The following is a 20,335-nucleotide window of genomic DNA, read 5'->3' as shown; positions in this document are numbered from 1 at the left end:
ATTGGAGGATTGGTTGTGTTTCATCACAGTCTTGGATTTGCATCAAGTTGGAGTAGCAAGGGAGCAAAAAGGAACTGTTGCACCACAGCAGTAGCTATGACATGGGGAGAGGAGGGAGGGACGCAAAGGGGGGGGGAATGGTGGTTTTAAACACTAAAGGGCACAGAGTAAAATAACAGTTTTAAAGAACAGCAGAGGTTTGAATAAAGCAGGGATGGAGAGAAACTTAGTGGCAATTTTAAACAATGGCAAAGGTTTGAGTAGAGAAGGCAGGGGTTAAAGGGCAGTTTGAAACAATATTAGAGTACAGTGGTACCTCGCAAGACGAAAAACGCGCAAGACGAAAGAGTTTTCCGTTTTTTGAGTCGTTCCGCAAGACGAATTTCCCTATGGGCTTGCTTCGAAAGACGAAACGTCTTGCGAGTTCTTGCGAGTTTGTTTCCTTTTTCTTAAAGCCGCTAAGCCATTAATAGCCGCTAAGCCATTAATAGCCGCTAATAGCCGTGCTTCGCAAGATGAAAAAACCGCAAGACGAAGAGACTCGCGGAACGGATTAATTTCATCTTGCGAGGCACCACTGTACAGTGAGAAGGAAGTTGGAAAACACTGTTTTGTGTTACTTTTTTGCATTAACTTTTGCGTTGTACCCATCCCTGCTCATTTTTCTATGTTAAAACTGGTTTGTTTTTTTTATAAAAGAACACCCCTCAGTGTAACTCCACCCTACTTTACTCAAACTTCTGCCACTGAGTACAGCAAGAAGGGAGCAACACTGTAAGGGGCGGTTTTTTCTGTTTTAAACTTCTCCCTCTTCTATTCCTCATCTGCGGCAGCAGGAGGCCCCATTAGCTAAAGCGGTGCTTCAGGTTAAGAACAGTTTCAGGTTAAGAACGGACCTGCAGAACGAATTAAGTTCTTAACCTGAGGTACCACTGTAAAGGAGATAGGGAAATAGCAGTGATCTGTGTAGGAGAGTTGAAAAAAAGAGGGTGGAAAAGGGGGAATGTAACGGGGGTACGAAAGGGGTTGCAGGAAAAAAAAAAGAGGACGAGGCATGTGAATAGGGTTGAAGATGAAAGCAGGGGCATGAAAAGGTCTGAAGAACAGGAAGAGATGGTGGCTTCATAGCTGGGTGGAAAGTGAAAAGGATGCTTAGTAGTTGCAATGTTTGGGAGTAAGAAGATGCAGGAGTTAACCATGGGGGTGGTTAGTGTGCAAGGAAAGGTTGCACAAAATGTGGAGGGACATGGAGGTGAAGGTGAAAACAGAAGAGCAAAGTGGCTTCAGAAATAGGATTGGGTATGTGACAAGCAAGCTTGGTAGTTGCATGGGATGGGAAGGGGGAGCTCTACTGTGTTAATGTGGGAGGAATGGCAGCGGGTTGGTTAGTGGAGTGAGCAGGAGCATAGCCCTTAAAATGCAGGATATAATTCCAATTTTGGCTGACCTGAACTGGTTTCATTAGTTTCTGAGCTCACTTCTAAGTGCTGCTTATTATCATTGAACACCCAAAATGATTTGGGTCAAAAGCATTTAAAGGAATGCTGACCATAGTGTCAACGTTTCCCTTTTTTAAAGGGCAATTCCCTTATTCCAAATAGGATTCCTCGCAAGAAAAGGGAAAATTTGACAGCTATGATGCTGACTCCCACAATATTAATCTTGACTCTTAAAAGATCTTCTTTCTTTGATGGGCTCTTTGTGATCAATTCCCACTTCACCCGTTAGAATCTGAAAACTTGTTCTCGTTAATTTTGTAAGTTAATTTTGCTGCCATTTTTGTTTTCTTGGATTTTAATTGCCTGTGTTTTGATTTCATTTTTGTAAGCCACTCTGGGCAGAAAAAGAGCATAAACACACTGAGGAGAATCAAATGCTAAAGTTTCCCAATATGTTTGGCTCTGAAATCCAAAATGATGTGTCTGGAATAAAATAAGGCAGCTAAATCTAACATCCATCAAGATTTAGAACACATAAGCTATTGGTGATTTGTGGTGTTACAAGTAGTTTATCCAAGGGCACAAGAACACAGAATGCTGCCTTATAACTAGCCAGACCATTGCTTCGTCTAGCTCAATATTATCCATCCTGACTGGCCGTAGTTCTCCAGGGGTTCAGACAAAGAGCATTCCCAGCTCCATCCAAGAGGTTTTGGGGATAAAACCTGTGACCTTCTTGCATGCTCAACCACTAAGCTATGGCTCTGGTAAAGCTCATCTGAAAGCACTGCATGAGGATTTGACATGAGAAAATGTCAAAGAACAAAAAAGGTCACTGTTGAAGGCTATTAAATCAATTACCTTTTTGTTACAAAGCAAACATATACAATTCTCATGACATATTTTTACAGAAATAAGCTTAACACACCCCAGAATACTAAATGCTAGCTGGCAAGTTGCTCCCACTTTTTCTGAGCAACAGTGTGATGTCAGCAGATTTAGATCAAAGCAATTTTTGCTGAAATAAAATATGAAATAAGCAAACATATTAAAGTTATTTCCATGTGAACACTGACTTCAGTTTTGTATTTTTTTAAAAAAACTACCGTTTATTAAAGTGAAAAAGATTTGCATTTTCACCACTCTAATTGTATTCAAGCCTATCTTATTTGCCATGTCTGTGGGCCTTTTCCTACATGATGTTTTGGAAGGGAACACAGACACCAACTGTGATGGGATGATTAGCTGCTTGTGCGTAAAATCGTGGTCCCTCAGAGTTTGTGCAACTCCACAAACCTCTGTGTGTGACAGAGCTCCTCAAACATGTCTGCCCTAGTCACTTGTAGATTCCGACAGTGGTTGTCTGCGGAAGCGTTTCCAGCATAGAAGCTCCTTAACGGAAACGCGTCTTCTGGACTCACGACGTGGCAGCTTCCGGCGAAGAATGGGTCTCCCTATGGGAGCTTCTGACACCTCCCCGCTGTTCTCGCTGGACGTGTCCCTGATCCCTCCCTCTTCCCTGCTAGTTCCTGCTTTAGCTGCTGCGTCTCTCTCCGCATTCATGAGACCTTCCTCCAGAGACCCCTCTCTCCCCCTGCTGGTCCCTGCTTTCGCTGCTGACTCCCTCCCAGCCTCTGTGAGCCCTTCCACCTCCCGTTCCTCCGATGGCAGTTCCCTGACATCCACCTCCCCTCCAGGGCCCCCTTCCCCCCCGCCCATTCTCTCTCCTCTGGGCGGTGAGGAGATAAAACCCCGAAAAGAATCCTCTTCATCTTCAGACGTCTCGAACATTTCCCTCCATCGGTCTTCGTTCCGGCTCGCTGAATCCTCCTCCTCCTCGGAATCAGGGAACCCCTCCAACTCTTCTTCTTCGTCGGTGGTGGCAAAGTATTCCCTCCGGAACCTCGCCACTGGCTGAGGTTTACGTGGGAACCTCTGATGAAAAGTTTCTATTAAAACCTCGTCATCTACATCCTCTGCCATGACCCAGGTGTTTTCCGACTCCGGTTCCCCTTCCCACATTACCAAATACTCTACTTGATCTCCCTTCCACCTGGAATCGAGAATCTCCGCTACATGGTAGCTGTGTTCCTTCTCCTCCATTGCTGGTCCCCTAGTGACCCTCCCTTCTCTGTCCCCTTTATACGGTGACAGCAACGACCTGTGGAAAACTGGGTGCAGCTTCATGTGGTTCGGTAACCGGAGTCTGAAAGCCACCGGGTTGACCTGCTGCGTGACTTCAAATGGACCCAGTCTTTTGGGTCTTAACTTCTTACAACCCCCTTTGAATGGTAACCCTTGGGTTGACAGCCACACCTGGTCCCCCACCCTAATGGTTTCACCTTCTCTTCTGTTTTTGTCTGCCTGCCTCTTATATTCCTCCTTGGCCCTGTTTAAGTTAAGTTGGAGCTGGCGATGGATCGCTTCCATTTCTTCTACGAACTGTTCTGCAGCTGGAACGCTCCAGTTCTCCCCTTCCCCCTCTGGGAAGGCTCGGGGATGGCACCCGTAATTAGCCAAAAAGGGGCTCATCCCCGTGGACACGTTCTCTGCATTGTTGTAGGCAAATTCTGCCAACGCCAGCTTCTCCACCCAATCATTCTCTCTGTCATTCACATAACACCTCAAATATTGCTGGAGGACGCCATTAGCTCTTTCCGCCTGCCCGTTGGTTTCAGGATGCCGGGCAGTTGAGAAATTAACCTCTACATGCAGTAAGCTCATGAGCTTCCTCCAGAACCTGGAAGTAAATTGTTTCCCTCGGTCTGAAACCACCCTCAAGGGGGCGCCATGCAACCTAAACACATTTTCTACAAACAATTTAGCGGTTTCTTCTGCCGTGACCGCATGTGAGCAGGCTATAAAGTGGGCCATTTTGGTTAACAGGTCTACCACAACCATGATGGCTGTTTTCCCTCTGGACCTTGGCAGATCAGTCATGAAATCTATTGCCACTGTTTCCCATGGTCTTTCAGGTGTGGGTAGTGGTTCTAATAACCCTGCCGGTGCCCGCCTCTCCCCCTTGGCTCGTTGGCATTGGTCACACCCTCTCACATACTCCCGCACATCTTCCCTGACCTTGGGCCACCAAAATTCCCTGGTAACCAGCCACATGGTTTTGTGTTGCCCAAAATGCCCTGCTGTGGGGCTATCGTGCAGTTGCTTGAGTACCTTCTCCCTCAATTCACCTTCAGGTATATATAACGCTCCCTTGTAATACAACGCCCCGTTTCTCTCCTCAAAACCCCCGGGTTTGTCTCCCTCCCTCCTGAGACCCCTGAGTTTGTCCTGGGCGTATTCATCATGCACCGTTCCCTCTACCAGTTCCCTTTGCCCCACCAATGCCGCCCCACACACCCAGCGGTCCTCTGGAATGACATGGGTTTCTTCGGGTGCTCCCTCCCCCTCCAAATATTCAGGTTTGCGTGAGAGAGCGTCCGCCCTAACGTTCTCTGGGCCTGGCACGTAACAAATCTCAAAGTTAAATTTGGAGAACTCCTGGGCCCATCTCAACTGCCGTTGGTTGAGCACTCGCGCAGTTCTCCAATACTCTAGGTTCTTATGGTCCGTGCACACTTGCACCTTATGTTGTGCACCAATTAGCAGGTGCCTCCATCTCCGGAAAGCCTCATGAATAGCAAGAAGTTCCCGGTCGTACACCGTGTAGTTCCTCTCGGATTTGTTCAGCTTTCGCGAAAAGAAGGCACACGGTCGCCACTCTGACTCCTCCTTCCCTGGCTGCAGAAGAAGCAGCACCGCCCCTATGGCTCTGTCAGATGCGTCTGTTTCGACCCTCAGCTTTTTTTGTAAATCCACATGCAGAAGTTGTCCTTCAGAGGCGAAGGCCCTTTTCAGTTCCTCAAACGCTCGCTCCGCCTCCGCAGTCCAAACAAATTTCTTCTTACTGCTGAGACAGTCCGTAATGGGCGCCGTCAGGTGTGCAAAGTTTCGGATGAACTTACGATAAAAGTTTCCAAACCCTAGGAACCTCTGCACATCCTTCTTGGTTTTGGGTGTTTTCCATTCCAGCACTGCCTGGACCTTGCCGGGATCCATGGCCAATCCCTTGTCTGACAGGCGGTACCCCAGGAATTCCACCTCCTTGGTATGAAACTGACACTTCTCCAGTTTCACCCACAGCCTGTTGGCTTGCAGCCTGCTCAACACTTCTCTGACGTCTCTCACATGCTGCTCCTCATTCTCCGAATACACCAACACGTCATCTAGGAAGGCCACGCAATTCTTGTAAAGCAAAGGCCCCAGTACGTGGTTCATAAACGATTGGAAGCACGCTGAGCCTGCTTGTAATCCAAATGGCATAACGAGATATTCAAATGCCCCCAAAGGGGTGAACATGGTGGTTTTCCATTCATCCCCTTTCCTTATACGTATCAGGTTGTACGCCCCCCTTAGATCCAGCTTTGTAAAAATCTTTCCCTTCCGCACCCTGGTCAAAATGTCATCAATCCTGGGCATAGGGAAAGCCACTGGTTCTGTCACTGCATTTAACCCCCTGAAGTCACACACAAGTCTCGGCTTGTCCGTGTTCTTTTTATCCACAAAAAACACTGGGCTACCCCCCGCTGCTTTGGACTCTCTGATGAAGCCTCTTTTCAGGTTCTTGTCAATGAACTCTCGCAGCTCCTGCATTTCTCTGTCTGACATGGCATACAACTTGCCTACAGGAAGCTGTGCTCCAGGGAGTAAATTGATCTGACAGTCAAAGGGCCTATGCGGGGGTAGTTGGTCAGCTTCCTTCTCGCTGAACACGTCGCTGAGATCTGCATATTGTGGTGGTACCTTCACCTTCTCCATTACTTCTGTCCCTGCTAGGGTGGCTTGGGCCCCTGCTGAACCCTTTTCCCCTTTGCAGTGTTCTAAGCAATGTGCTGAACCAAAAGAAACCACTCTCTGATGCCAGCCCACCAGCGGATCATGTAGCGCTAGCCAGCTCATTCCCAAAATAATGGGAGCGCCTCCCAAGGTGGCCACATTAAACGCTATCAGTTCTGTGTGCCTTGCCACCCTCATTATCATTGGGACGGTCTGCAAGCTGACTCCTCCTCCCAACAACTCCCTGCCATCGATCGTGGTCACCTGCAGGGGGTTGCTTAAAGGGATCGTCTGTATCTGGTGTTCAGCAGCAAACTCTTTGCTCATAAAATTGCAGGAGCTGCCTGAGTCCAACAGCGCCTTTATCTTTAGGGGGTGTCCATTTTGCAGCTCAAGTGACACTTCAATCACTAGAGCAGGTTGAGGAGCTTCTGGCATGGGCACTTTCACTGCTCTTTGGCCTGGCTGCTGTGCCCCGACTGTGGCAACCAGGCGTTGGCTTTTACCTGCTCCGGTTCTCCCTGCTCTCTTCCCTCAACAGCTCCCACCATCCCTTGCCATTCCTTCCTCTGGGGGCAGACTCTGGCAAAGTGGCCTGGCTGTTGGCAGAGATAGCATTTCCGGGCGCCTTTTCCCTCCTTCTTAGCCCCCTCACTGGGCTTTGAAACTGCGCGCGCGCGCGCTGTTCCGATTTCCATCGGCTCTGCCGGCGGGAAAGTTGTCTCTGGAATCTCAGGAATGCGGAACTCCTTCCAGCGTTCCCCTTTCCCTTCCCGCCTCTCCAAAGCTCTAGCCTCCTGGCGCGCGCCTATGGTCAGCGCAGATTTAGTCAGCTGATCCATGGAATCCGCCCTAGGACCCCGGGACAGTTCGTCTTTCACGGCCGAAGCCAGGCCTTCTTCAAATAGCATTTGAATGGGTGCCGCCGATAAGTCCCACCCCAATCTGTGAACCAGCATAGTGAACTCAGTCCAGTACTCACGGACAGATCGGCTTCCCTGCTTGCAAGCCATTAGCTGTCTGCGCACCACTCCTTCCTCAATATCGCTAGAAAACATGAGATCCATTGCACGAAAGAACTTCATGGTGTCCTTTAGGACGTCGTTGTGCGTTGCCATCAGGGGCCTAACCCAGTCTCTCGCCCCCCTCTCAAGATGCCCAATCACGAAAGCCACTCGCGATTCCTCGTCAGGGAATTCATCAAACTGCACATTGAGGGCATATTGCATCTCTGTTCTAAAGGCATGATAGTCCTTGGGGTCCCCCCCAAATTTCTGCACCAATCCTGGTACCTTTCTGTTGAACTGGGTGGCTCTCCCCTTCTTGTCTGCATCCTGAGCCCTTCTCTCCTCAAGCCTAGCCGTCTGCAGCGCCAATTGGATTTCCAACGCTCGGTACCTATCTTCCAAGCTTGGACCCGCTCCAACTCCTGCCTCTCCGGCTCCGGCTGGGTCGCTCATGATGCCTTCTCCTGCACAGGCAGCTTACAAAGACTGTCGGAATGCTGTGATGGGATGATTAGCTGCTTGTGCGTAAAATCGTGGTCCCTCAGAGTTTGTGCAACTCCACAAACCTCTGTGTGTGACAGAGCTCCTCAAACATGTCTGCCCTAGTCACTTGTAGATTCCGACAGTGGTTGTCTGCGGAAGCGTTTCCAGCATAGAAGCTCCTTAACGGAAACGCGTCTTCTGGACTCACGACGTGGCAGCTTCCGGCGAAGAATGGGTCTCCCTATGGGAGCTTCTGACACCTCCCCGCTGTTCTCGCTGGACGTGTCCCTGATCCCTCCCTCTTCCCTGCTAGTTCCTGCTTTAGCTGCTGCGTCTCTCTCCGCATTCATGAGACCTTCCTCCAGAGACCCCTCTCTCCCCCTGCTGGTCCCTGCTTTTGCTGCTGACTCCCTCCCAGCCTCTGTGAGCCCTTCCACCTCCCGTTCCTCCGATGGCAGTTCCCTGACACCAACATACTATATCCAATAGCTGAGGGCAAAAGTGGGTTTTGGGGTCTGCACCCATACAATTTCCTAACAAGCAAGGCCTCTGACTTATGTATCAATTTTCCCAACTCTTCCGAGGGCTAACTTCTTTCTAACTGCCTAATGAACAGATAACTCACCCCCCAGAATAGATTGCTTTCCAAAAACTGGGGGCGGGGCTCCTGAATGAAGATACATCAACTATGAAGGAATGATTGTTATTAAGGATGGGTGCTAGGCCAGTGACAGTAGGGCTCAGAGGGTAACCAATAGGGATTCCTATTTGCAGAAGGATGGGGAAGGGCATTCATGCCCTATTCTGGACAATTTGTTGGGTTCTACAAAAGAACTGTGATGAGAGGGGGCGGGGAGAAAGGGTTGTCAGGCAAATTGCCATTCATAAGTTGTCCACAAGTGCAATTTTGTGTCCCATCATCTAAACACACCTGCGCTTGGTCTGGGTTGGGGGTGAGCAGTGGGGTGGCCAGATCTGCCAGATCCAAAATCATTCATGGTCATTAAAACAAAAAGGGGCTGTGAAGAGCTCCAAAAGGACCTCTCCAAATGGAATGGATGGTAAAATGCCCAATGTCATTCAACATAAAGAAGTGTAAGGTGACAAACAGAGCAAAGTATCTTAATTGCACATATACATTTATTGGGTTTGAACTGGCAGTGACTGGGTCATAGCAGGTAGCCAGAATGCAGCAATCCAATGTGCAGTTGTAGAAAAAAATCCCATGCTACAGATCATTAGGAAAGGAAATAAGACTAAAATTACCAATACCGTTACATTATACAAATCTGTGGTATGACTACATTTGGAATACTGCATACAGCTCTGGTCTCCTGAAAACAAGGTAGAATCATAGAATTGTAGAGTTGGAAGGGACCCAAGGGTCATCTGGTCCAAACCCCTGCAATGCAGGAATCTCAACTAAAGCATCCATGTCAGATGGCCATCCAACCTCTGCTTAGAAACCTCCAAAGAAGGAGAGTCCATAACCTCCTGAGGGTGATATTATAATTAGAAAAGGTTCAGAAAAGGGCACCCAAAATTATCAAGCGGATAAGGAAAGGTTGCATTACTTCAGACTTTTCAGTTAAGAGAAAGGCCATGTAAGAGGAGAAATGATAGAAATGCATGGAATTATGCATGACATGGAGAAAGTGGGCAGAGGCGTTTTTCTTCCCGTCTCATAAAGCTTTGTCCTTTCTTTGGGCTTCCCACAGGAATAGGGTGGACATCCAACAAAGCTGAAGGTTGGGAGAATTCAGAACAAAGTACTTCTTCATAGTTAAGCTATGGAATTCACTCCCATAGGAGGAAGTGATGACCACCAATTTGCATGGTTTTGAAAAAGGTCTAGACAAAATCATGGAAAATAAGGCTATCAATGGCTACTAGCCATGAAGGCTATGTTCCATCTCCATAATCAGAAGCAGAATGCTTCTGAATACCAGTTGCTGGAAACTGCAGGGGAGTGCTATTGTGCTCAGGTCTACCTTGTATGCTTCCTATGGGCATCTAATTGGCCACTGCAATAACAGGATGGACTAGATGGGCTACTGACCTGATCCAGGAAGCTCTCATGTTCTTACCCTTTTCTAGATCACACAGCATAAAAAAAGCCTGAGAGAACAGTATGTGAGCTTCTTGGGAATGAGGAACTTGAACCCCTTCAGATGTTGTTCACCTACAGATTCCATTACCTCTAATCACTGGAGCTGGCTAGGTTTCATAAATGTTGGGAGTACCAACAGTATCTGGAGGGGCATATTACCAACTCTGTTGTGGAGGGACAAAACAAGAAAAAAGGAGGGCCTCTCCTTTCATGTTTGCCTCTTCCTCCTTTTAATCCCTCAAGTATTTTCATGAAGCAAGAGTGAGAGAAGTATGGTGACCAAACAATGCTTCTTGAAGAGTCCGGGCACAACCCAGGGGGTGGGGGAAAAAAGTGGTTACTGTTGCATATTTGTTCCTTTAACAGACATTTTAAAATTATAAACAGGTATGTTATCCATACTTGACATTCAAATTCAACTTATCAAGTGAAATATGCAATAGTGATAACCTGCAGAAGATAAATTAGTCAGTTTTATCTACTATAGGCTTCGCTGAAGTCTAACAATCAGTAAGAGAATCCATTTGACCCATCAAAATTCAGTCCTTTTCCAGCTGCATCAGCCATATATTTATATATGAAAAGGAAGTTGTGCTTATTTTTTCTGGCTTGTGTGTACATGTACTCTTTATTATGGCAGTATCACACTTCTATTTTGACCTTGGTGACATAAAACATTTAGTAGGAACAAGTATTTTGAGCTCAAATACAAATCTTTACTGCTACCATGATGGCAAGTACTGGGTTGCTAATAATCTGTCTCAACGTGGTGCCAAGTAAAGGAGTAAGTCTATGCTACACCAGCTCATCATTAATTCCTCTTTCTCACCTACTGCTCCCTTGCTCTGCTGCCGGGAAAGACGTTTTTGAGATACAAGGCAGAGCCTGAAGTCATTTGTTTGATGCCTCAGTAGCAGGGCCATCTTGAGCGAAGTTCAATATGGTGGATGGGACAGTGGTCTCTCTGCCTTAATACTATCCTGGATCAACCTGATGTGCTAGTAGTATCTTTGTGTGCATGTAATGTAAACTTCAAATGACAAGGAAACTTAATTCTTAAAAAAGCAGAAGGAAACTTACATTTTCTACTGTAACTGTGAATGAGAAGAGAGGCTGTCATCTATTAAGAAAGCTGTGTAATTATACTCGGAAGAGCACAAACTCTCATCTTCCATTGAAAAAGCAAATATTATGTTTCTAATGATGTTATAGTATATATTTTACAAAAAAAGATACCAGGGTGGTAATATCAAAACAAGTAGTGTAAAAATGCATTCATTAAAAAAGATTGTTTCCAAAGCTGTGTTGTAGATGCTACCCTATAAATAAATCTAAATTTCAAAAACAAAAAGGACCTTTGTAAGATAACATGTATAAAACAAGAAATGAAATGTGATTTTATTTAAGGCAATACTGGGCTACTTCACAAATCACCACCTCAAAAATATACACTGCTCCACACTACTAATTTTCTATCACATTCACGATGGGTTATTCAATACCAAAATGTTGTTTAAAATCTTCAGTGTCAGCAAACTATTTAAAATTTACATTTCCATTATATTATGGAAGTGGAAGAATTTCGATCCAATTAAAAGCAATGCAAATGCAGTTATAGGAAAAAGTTTGAGTTAAGTACATATGAATACCATCCAAAGATATTGGATGTTTCAAGTTACAAACACAACTGTGTCAGTATGTATTTTAACCAATTAAGTGTGATCTGATCAATCTCTTCTCCTGTATACACATTTTATGCAAAACGAAACTGGATATGGTAGACTTACCTAGTTGTTACTTTAAAAAGTTTAAAAGAATATTTTAAAAACTGGATCACTTAGTTACAAATTAAAATTCTGAATATAAACGTGTCATTTAATATTTCAGACTTACAGACTGCTAACAGCAGCAAATGATTTACAATAATAAATATATACAAAAATGTATCTACAAATAAAAAGTACTGTTATATATGAGCTGTGACCCAGTGAAAAATACCACAGACAATACACAAATATTTGAGTCATGGAAAAGGACAAAAATCTGATAAAAAATTGAGGTTCTGATCAATTATTTACAAAACTGAAACAATGATTCTGTTCCATGTCCCATAGGGATAAAAACAAAGAAATTTACATGACAACTGTCATGATTTTGCTAGGTTAAATCACTTCAACAGAAAACCTTAAGAAATAGTCTCATGCTCAATGGCTTCCTACTAAAATAAAATAAAAAATGCAGTACAGGTCATGTTTAGACATTAATCATCAGAACATAGAGTCCACACATATTACCCGATTATTTTGTAACCTCTGGATTTTTCTCCAAATGTCCATCAAGTCTTATCAGACTGACAATAGGTTTCATTTCCTGAAGCTGCTTCAACACAAGCTCAGTGCAATTTTTAAAAGTCTTATCTAAAACTATTTTTACAGTACCGCTACACTGAAATTGTGATGGGTTAGCAAACTGTACATAGATTTCACTTTCAGAACATGATCGTGTTCTTGCAAACGAGGACTTGTCATTAGATTTTCTTGAGTTTGAATGAGAACCTTTTCTGGTTCCACAGCTATTGCAGGCTCTATCTGTAGGTTTCTTTTGCTTCACTGCAGACTCTTCAAGGAACTTGAGGAAAGATACTTCAAATCCCATAGGCTTAAATGAACTCCAGTCAAAAGATGCGGATTGCTCTTCAGCAGTTTGAACAGCGACAGCATTTTCCTCCTCTCTCCGCACACTACTTACTTCAACAGCTAAGATTTCTTCCTGTTTCTCAACTTTCCGCTTTTTAATCTGAGGATTTTTTTCTTTGTTTGCTCTTTTTAAGTTACCATTTACGTTTTGCTTTTCCGAAAGGAAAGAACTAGTTTCTTGGCAGTCATTATTTACATCAGAAGAAGGCTTTCCATGATTCTCTGAACTTGTGAGGTCCTCATTAACAAGTTTGGTAATGAACATTTCTGCAAGCTCATCCACTTCATCCTTCTCACTCTTCTCAGGTTCTTTTTGTGCCACTGGTGTAGAGGCTCTCAAGTCCTCAGGGGTTTCAGACAAATGTGGCTGCAATTCTGCATCACATGTTTTGTCCTCAATTGCCTCATTTTGTGAAGATACTTCTTTCTCCAATGAATCAGGATGTTTGTTTGAGACAATTAGGATATTTCTGTGTTTTGAAGTATATGCTTTAGACAACTTGTGACATTTATAATGTCTAATTATATTATTTTCACTTGTGACCACTGACGAACAGCCTTCTATCATACATGGATATTGTGTGACCAAAGTGTTTGAACATTCAGATAAAGCATCATGCCTACTCTTTATTGAGTACACATACTTTCCACATTTCAAAGTATATGCCTTATTTTCAAGGATCTGGCCCATTTTGGAGTTCTTGTTTTCTACAATTATAAGTTTCCTTCGCTTAGTCCTAATTGATATTTTGTTTCCATGCTTTCCTGCCCTATATTTTAATCCTTTATGCTTAGTTTTCATGTTTTTTTCCTGATTAGCCTTACTTGAAATATTTTCCTGACCTGGTGTCAAGAATCGCCTAGGTCTTATCAGATGATCTTTATGCCTGTCATTATGCTTATTAAAAATATGTCGTAGGAGATTAGACCTTGTTGCATAAATACGATCACAGCCTTCACAATCACACTTGTACATGCCATCCTCTGTTTTTGTTTGTTTTATCTTTATTCCATGATCCACTTCTAAATGAGTAATATAATTAATATACATTGCAAAGGATGATTTACATTCAGACTGATCACAAGGGAATCTTCCAACATCCAAGGCTGACTTCATGCTTCCAATTTCCTCAGGAGTCATTTCATGAAGCTTCATGTAGTGCTGAATAAGACTAGTGACTTCCTGAAATATCCTTGAGCAATTTCTCACCTCACATCTGAATTCTTTTACAACTACATTTGTTTCAGTTTCATCACAGTCTTCTTCTTTACAAAACTCCTCATCTTTACTGGGCTCACTTTCTTCTTCTCCTTCCACCGAGAAGGAGGGCAGATCAGATTTATGTACAGCTTGATAATGAAGAATCAAATTCTGCTGTATTGTAAAAGCAGCAAAACAACCTTGATGTACACATCTGTAAGGTCTGTAGGGACTATAACTAGTAGGAAGTTCTAAAGTTTTACATGCTGGTTTGGGGTGTTTTTTCTCCTCTTTTTCTTTCCTATGTCTTCTAATTTTGCGTACTTTGGGTTGTACCTGTATGTTTTTTAGTGTGGCAACATTATAAAGTTCAGGAGGAATGGTAACCACTTGTGGAGGTTTTTCCATTTTTTCAGAAACATCTGGCGTACTTTCTGGCACCACCTCCTCTGGGATCACTCTCTCTGGCACCACTATTTCTGGCACTTTCACAGATTCTATACATGCTTCTTTCTTTATTTCAAGATCTTTAGTCAATTGTGCTTCCTGTGCACTTTCCATTAGCACACAAGGTATACTCTTTAGTTCAACAGGCCTTGGTGTTAAGTTTGCAGTTTTGTTTTGGGATCTTCTCCCATAGGGTCTTTTTAGTTTTAGTTTTACCATTTCCTCTGTTGTAAAGTGATGTACCAGCTGACAGTGGGCCCGGAGGTTAGAATTTCTTGTAAATGTTTTTGGACAGGTAGCTACAACACATTTAAAGGGTGCATATTTCAACTGGTGTTTCTTAATTTCCAGTATCATTTCTGCAGTGTATTGATGTATTTTGCTGTAGTGTTTAAATAATGCATCCTTGGTCATAGCACTGTAACTGCAGCTTGGGGCCTGGCACATAAAAGGTTTATGGGCTTTTTCACTGAACCGATTATGCGTTTCTGAAGGTGGCTGGACAGGAGAAGTGCTCTCAGTTGTTACAAATGGAACAAGAATCTGTGGTAGTGAATCTGCTGGAAGACAATGAATTATACTGTCAAACACTTGACTTGAAGTTTCACTTTCTAACTTCAGCTTTTTCAACCCTTCTAATATTTCCATAATCTGAATATCATCTTTGTGAGAGGTGTCATACTTAGAAGGGCTAATTTTATCAAGGGTGACATTCTGTATGTCTGCTATGTGTTGCGCAAGGTTGGATGGTTGAACAGTTTGTGAAGGGTTTTCTGATGTACACTCAGGAGTACTGATTTGCTGACTCTGCAATGACTCAATCGACACTTCCTGGTTTTCCATTTTAACTTCTACCATCTGAGAGTTCATAGCTGTTTTAATTATTTCAAGGGTCTTCTCAAAGTTTTCAATTACATTCTGCTCTGAAATCTCCAAATTGGAATTTTCCTGAATGCAGGAATCTAGAGTGACCTGAGAGTTGTCATTTTCAGATTTCACTGATAAGCAAACTGTTTCTTCATGAGTGTCATGACTAGTATTAAAGTTCTCTTTGACACTGGCAATTAACTCGCTGTCCACACTGCTCAGTTTTTGTGTAAGATTTTCCATTAACACGTGAGACTCATATTTTGTCAATACATTTGACTGGAGATTCTCTGTCGATATTTGCACATTTTCTTCAGCATTTCTGGCTAAAAGCCCCAATGTTGACAAATCATTAATTACTAAGTTCTGTGAAATGTCAGCAGCAGCTTTCTTCTTTTTCTTCGAACCACCAACCCCCTTTTTCTTTAAGTTACTCAATTCTGAATTTTTGATGCTGCTTATGACTGAAATACGTGAAGTATTATTTCCAAAATTATGTGCTGTGGCAGTAGAATTAGAAACCAAGTTGGAACATAAGCCGTTTTCAATAGTCTTAAGTATTAAGTCATCTGGAAATACTGGTAAGCTGTTGCATTCTTCTACTGAGGAAATTTTGGTGTTAATTGTTCTGTTTTGGTCTGATAGCAAGGTAGTTGGTAACGAAGGTGACACACCTGGATTTGGCAAAACTGTTGCATTTATTTCAGTAGTACCAGTGATACAGCTAGTTGTAATTACATGTGGTAATATTTCTGTAGAATCAAAAGTACTTGGAATGCCTGCAGTTTCCAAGGCCTGTTTGATAATTTCATTTCCTTCTTCATTTTCGCTTGCATTGAAGGTAGTCGTATTAGTCCGTGGAAACAAGTTCTGGAAAAAAGCAGTTGACCGATTTTCAGTAGCCAGCAGCTGAAGGAATGATGGCTCTTTAAAACACACTTCTGGATTAAAAGTTGGCTCCTGTTGCTGCTGTAAGCTCAATGCATTTGAAGAAAGAATCATACTGGCAAGAAGAGAAGATTGTCCATTAAGCTGTAGAGCTTCATGAGAAATTTCCGATTCATCTAGGGGCTTACAATAGGAGCGTTTAGACAGGTGGCCACCAAGTGATCTAGGATTAGAAAAAACCCTATAACATCGACTACAAATAAATTTGCCATCCCTGATTATTGCTGGCCATTTTGCCCGCTTGTTACGCTTTGGCTTCTTTTCTTTTCCATCTGGATCTCGCTTACGAACCTTTTTCACTTTTTCTGAAACAAGGAGTTGCGGAGTGGTTTCACTGAAGTTACTCTCATTATTTACCTGTGAAGGGAAGAGCACATCAACACTTTCCTCTTTTGTAAAAGCAGAGTTATTGTTTCCTTCTAGGGAGGAAAAGTGACTGGTATTGTTCTCCATTTGTGAGAAAACAGAACTCGGACCATTATCAGCAAGAGAAGGAAAGAGAGAAATTGGACCATTTTCTGAAGGTAAAGGAAGGAAAGGATCTGAACCACTGTCAATGTTCAGAGGCATAACTGGTTTTTCTAGTTCGTCCAGCTGTGAAGGTAAAGTTGCACTGGACAAACTTCCCAATTGTGCGCCTAATGTATTCTCTGTTTCACTTTTAATATGGGATGATAGACCTATATTTATAACATTTTCCATGTTGGGTAATAGGGAATTAGTCATACTTTCCAGACGTGTTGGAAAAAGGGCGTTAGACAGCTGCTGCAGTTGGCTTGTACAAGGGGGATTTGAAGTGGTCTTGGCTTGTTGAAGAAAAGCATCACTAGTGGGAGTAGATACTTGTGATGGTAAAAAATAAACAATTTTGCTATCATTTGACAGGTTTTGCAAACTGCTTGTTTTTTTACTCCTTTTATTCTTGCGCTGCATCTTAAATGCAGCATATTGATCAGGATGGGCTGTCTTCATATGTTTGCCAATGCTTTGGCAAGAATTGTAGACTCGAGTACATCCATCAACTTGGCAAGTGAACTTCTGAACTGGAGCTGCCAGTGGTATGACTGGAACAAAAGGAGTGCCGAGGCTGCTCTGGGTTGGAGCAAGTGCAATCCCTTCTAAAGTCTTTAGAGGCAAATTATAAAAATTGGGAGCAGTCTTAATGTTCTCTTCCATGGGAAGTTTGGGAGAGAGTAAATTTTGACAGCCTACTTGATTCGGCATGAAGGACATAAGACTTATCTCTTTTTCAGGGCTTTTTGATGCAAGAACTTCAGGTTCAAGTTTAACTGAATGCATGGAAACTGTTTGGGACTCACCAACACAGTCATGTTCCTTTCCTTCCTGGAACACTGCAAGATCATTACAAGTATCTTCAACTGCTGGGCATAACTGTTGGACTACAGATGCACCAGTATCTATTTTACTACTCAAAGCAGGTAATTTACCTTTTCTTGCCATGTTTTCTCTAATTCTTTGGCCTAGAAGAGGCATCAAAACACTGCTGGCCACAGCTACCGGTTCTGCCTTTGCAGGAGGAGCAGGTATAGGTTGCTCCACACTTTCTACAGAGATTGAATTAATCTGTTCCAGTACACTAGCTGGCATTTTTGTTCCCTCGGTCCTGAGAGATTCATCTTTGAACTGATCCGAGACATAATTTTCTGCTTTGGCACAGATATTTATACCATTTTCAGGTGGTAGAACAAATGTTTCTTTTGGATGGATTTCTTCAGCATTCTCATTTTCTTCTAAAGGTTGGGAAGAATTATTCTCACCATCAGACAGCTGTATTTTTTCAGATGATTTAGTATGGTCTTCAATATGCTTTTCTAATTCATTTTGGGAGCGGTAAACTTTTCCACAACCTGCAAATTTGCAGGTGAAGGTATTATAGTGCTGTGCTTCATGATCATAAAGTAAGTATGCTTCTGAAAACACTCTCCCACATTTCGGAAACATACACTTTGCCTTGAAGAGTGGGTGCTCTTTCCGATGACTCAAAAGTTCAGCATAACTATTAAAGCTAGATTTACATTTCATCTGGATACAGATGTAGGGTTTGCTGCCACAATGCATTTGTAAATGATCATTGAGGTGGGTAACACTTACAAAATGGCGTCTACAGTACTGGCAAATGACTTTTTTGCTCTGCATTTCAAGAAACCGTTTAGCTTCTTCATTGTCTTTATGACCTTTCGCATGTGCAATTAAATTTTTAAAGTATTTAAAGCCTTTCTTACACAAGCTAACAGGACATGTAAACTCATTGACAGGCAATGGTTTCTCAACTGGTGTTATCTCTGGAATGTAAGGTTTGTCTTTTTCAAAATTTTCATCATCAGAACCATCATTATCATTAAAAACAATGAAGTCTGCTGCATAAAGGCTGTTCTTTTTTATGTGCCGTTGTTCCTGCTTAACTACAGTATTGTTCTTCTTGTTCACACCAGTGGTTGCTGTTTTAGGTGGTCTTCCTAATTTTCTCAGTGGTTTCATTGCAGCCAGTCTCTCTTTACTAGACTTCTTAACGTGTAGTGTGACATGCGGAACAAATGTTTCTTTAGAATTAAAATTCTGTGCACATATCGGGCAACTATAGATCCCATCCTTGTAGTGTTTCTGTGCATGCCTTACTATTCTATGTCCAAGGAATTCTTTGTCACACAGCACACAATATTGCATGTATGCTTGCCAGTTCCTGAATCTAGCAGATATGAACCCTCGCTCTCTCAGTTTCTTTATTTCTCGGTTTTTCTGCTTTTTATCTCTAATGCTTCTAAGTAAGTTTGTAGCTTCATCAAAACATCCAGAAAGTCCATTCACTAAAGTTTCTTTGTTTTCATCTTGGCAGTCCTCTGCTTTTTCATGCATTTCACTGTCATTCAGCTCATCTATTGATGATACAATTGATGCCTCTTCTCCCATCAATGCAAGACACTGACGTTTTAGCATTTTCCAGTCCCAAAATTCTGGATCGAAAGGCCATTGAGTTTTTAATACAAGTAAGAGCTCACAGCGTAATGAATTTGGTATTGGAAGGTTTTCTTCATCATATTTCTGGTCAGGCTGATTATATAGCATTTCAACAGCATAGTATGCATCCACATTTGGCTCGAGGAGAAATTCACTCAGTTGACAAGCACGTTTAACCTCCAAATCATCAGGCAACAAACAAGATATAGTCTTGCAAATGGAAATCTTGACCTCTGTATTCTCACTGGCTTCCAAACGCAATGCTTTCACACAAAGTTCAATGCACGTTGCAAGTCCAGCAGCATCGATCTGTAAAAGAGGAGACAAATTAAAAAGTAATTTAAAACATTATGTAATGCTTATAATTGATTTCAGTAAATTCTATAAATGATTATTCAAACTCTTTCCCTTACATCTGAACATTAAACATACAATTAAAAAACCCTTATTTTTGCATTAAATGGATAATGGTCTACATTTTGTCAAAATTAATCACTTCTTCCAGGAACAGTTATAGAATTCAGTTTTTGATTAATGTGGTCCTGTTACAAACTCTTGAAAAAACCCATAATTATTAAGTGAAACAAGCAACTGCCTTACAATATATAGAAGCACAAAAAATAATACTGGAGAAAAGAGCAACTTCTTTGTCCTTAATTCAGCTGTGTCCCGCAAGGCTCAACATTTATCAGAGCTATTACATGTAAATGCCATTCTCAAATATCTCTGGGTTGTATCCAGAGAAACGTAAGCATAAGGATGTTTGCATGAAAAGAATTTCCCAACCCAAATTGCAGCTACCTGCATCCATCAAATAAAAGGTTTCTGATGGCTGGAAGATGAGATGCTAGAATGGGAATGAATGAGCTGAAATCAGACAGCAGTATCATGTAGCTTTTCATGTGAAGGACAGATGAAGAAAATCTACTTGTGCAAATGTCCTCTTCCCTGGATCCAACCTAGCATCTTTAGCAACTCTTGGGCAGACATCGCTATACAATTTAAGGCAGAGTCAAGCAAATTAAGGTCCCAAACTAAGGAATACAACTGACCTACTAAGACCTATTCCCTGGAAGAACATCCACTTGCCCACATCATCCTGAAACAACAGGATGTGGAACTATCTCCCCTATACTTGTATTACCTCCACACTATAGGCTGTTCTGTTACAATTGTTTTATTATTTCATTGTTCCTTTGGTCTTGATTTCATGCTGGCCTGGTTTCTTGCTGTATTTTGATGTTTGCTTTTTAACAGTTGGAGGTTGTTTTGGTGCTGCTCTGCATTTGACTTTTTTTCTTTATTTTGTTTAGCTGTTGACTTCTAAG

At 42.6% G+C, this 20,335-nt stretch overlaps 1 protein-coding gene across 3 annotated transcripts in view; it reads right to left on the bottom strand.

Moving 5' to 3' along the window:
• Positions 1–11,244: 11,244 nt before the first annotated feature.
• ZNF292 (zinc finger protein 292) overlaps positions 11,245–20,335 on the bottom strand; it is a 29,434-nt gene continuing 20,343 nt past the window's right edge. For all 3 annotated transcript variants that reach the window (XM_081187490.1, XM_081187491.1, XM_081187492.1), the window contains one exon: positions 11,245–19,316. In XM_081187490.1, the coding sequence (XP_081043616.1) occupies positions 12,171–19,316 (7,146 nt within the window). In that variant the 3' untranslated portion in view covers positions 11,245–12,170. The remainder of the gene's footprint in view (positions 19,317–20,335) is intronic.

Source organism: Podarcis bocagei (assembly GCF_964188305.1).
Source record: "Podarcis bocagei genome assembly, chromosome: 3".
NCBI classification, from domain to species: Eukaryota; Metazoa; Chordata; class Lepidosauria; order Squamata; family Lacertidae; genus Podarcis; species Podarcis bocagei.
The sequence above is the reverse complement of the archived record's forward strand: the minus strand, read 5'-3'. Positions and strand labels throughout refer to the sequence as shown.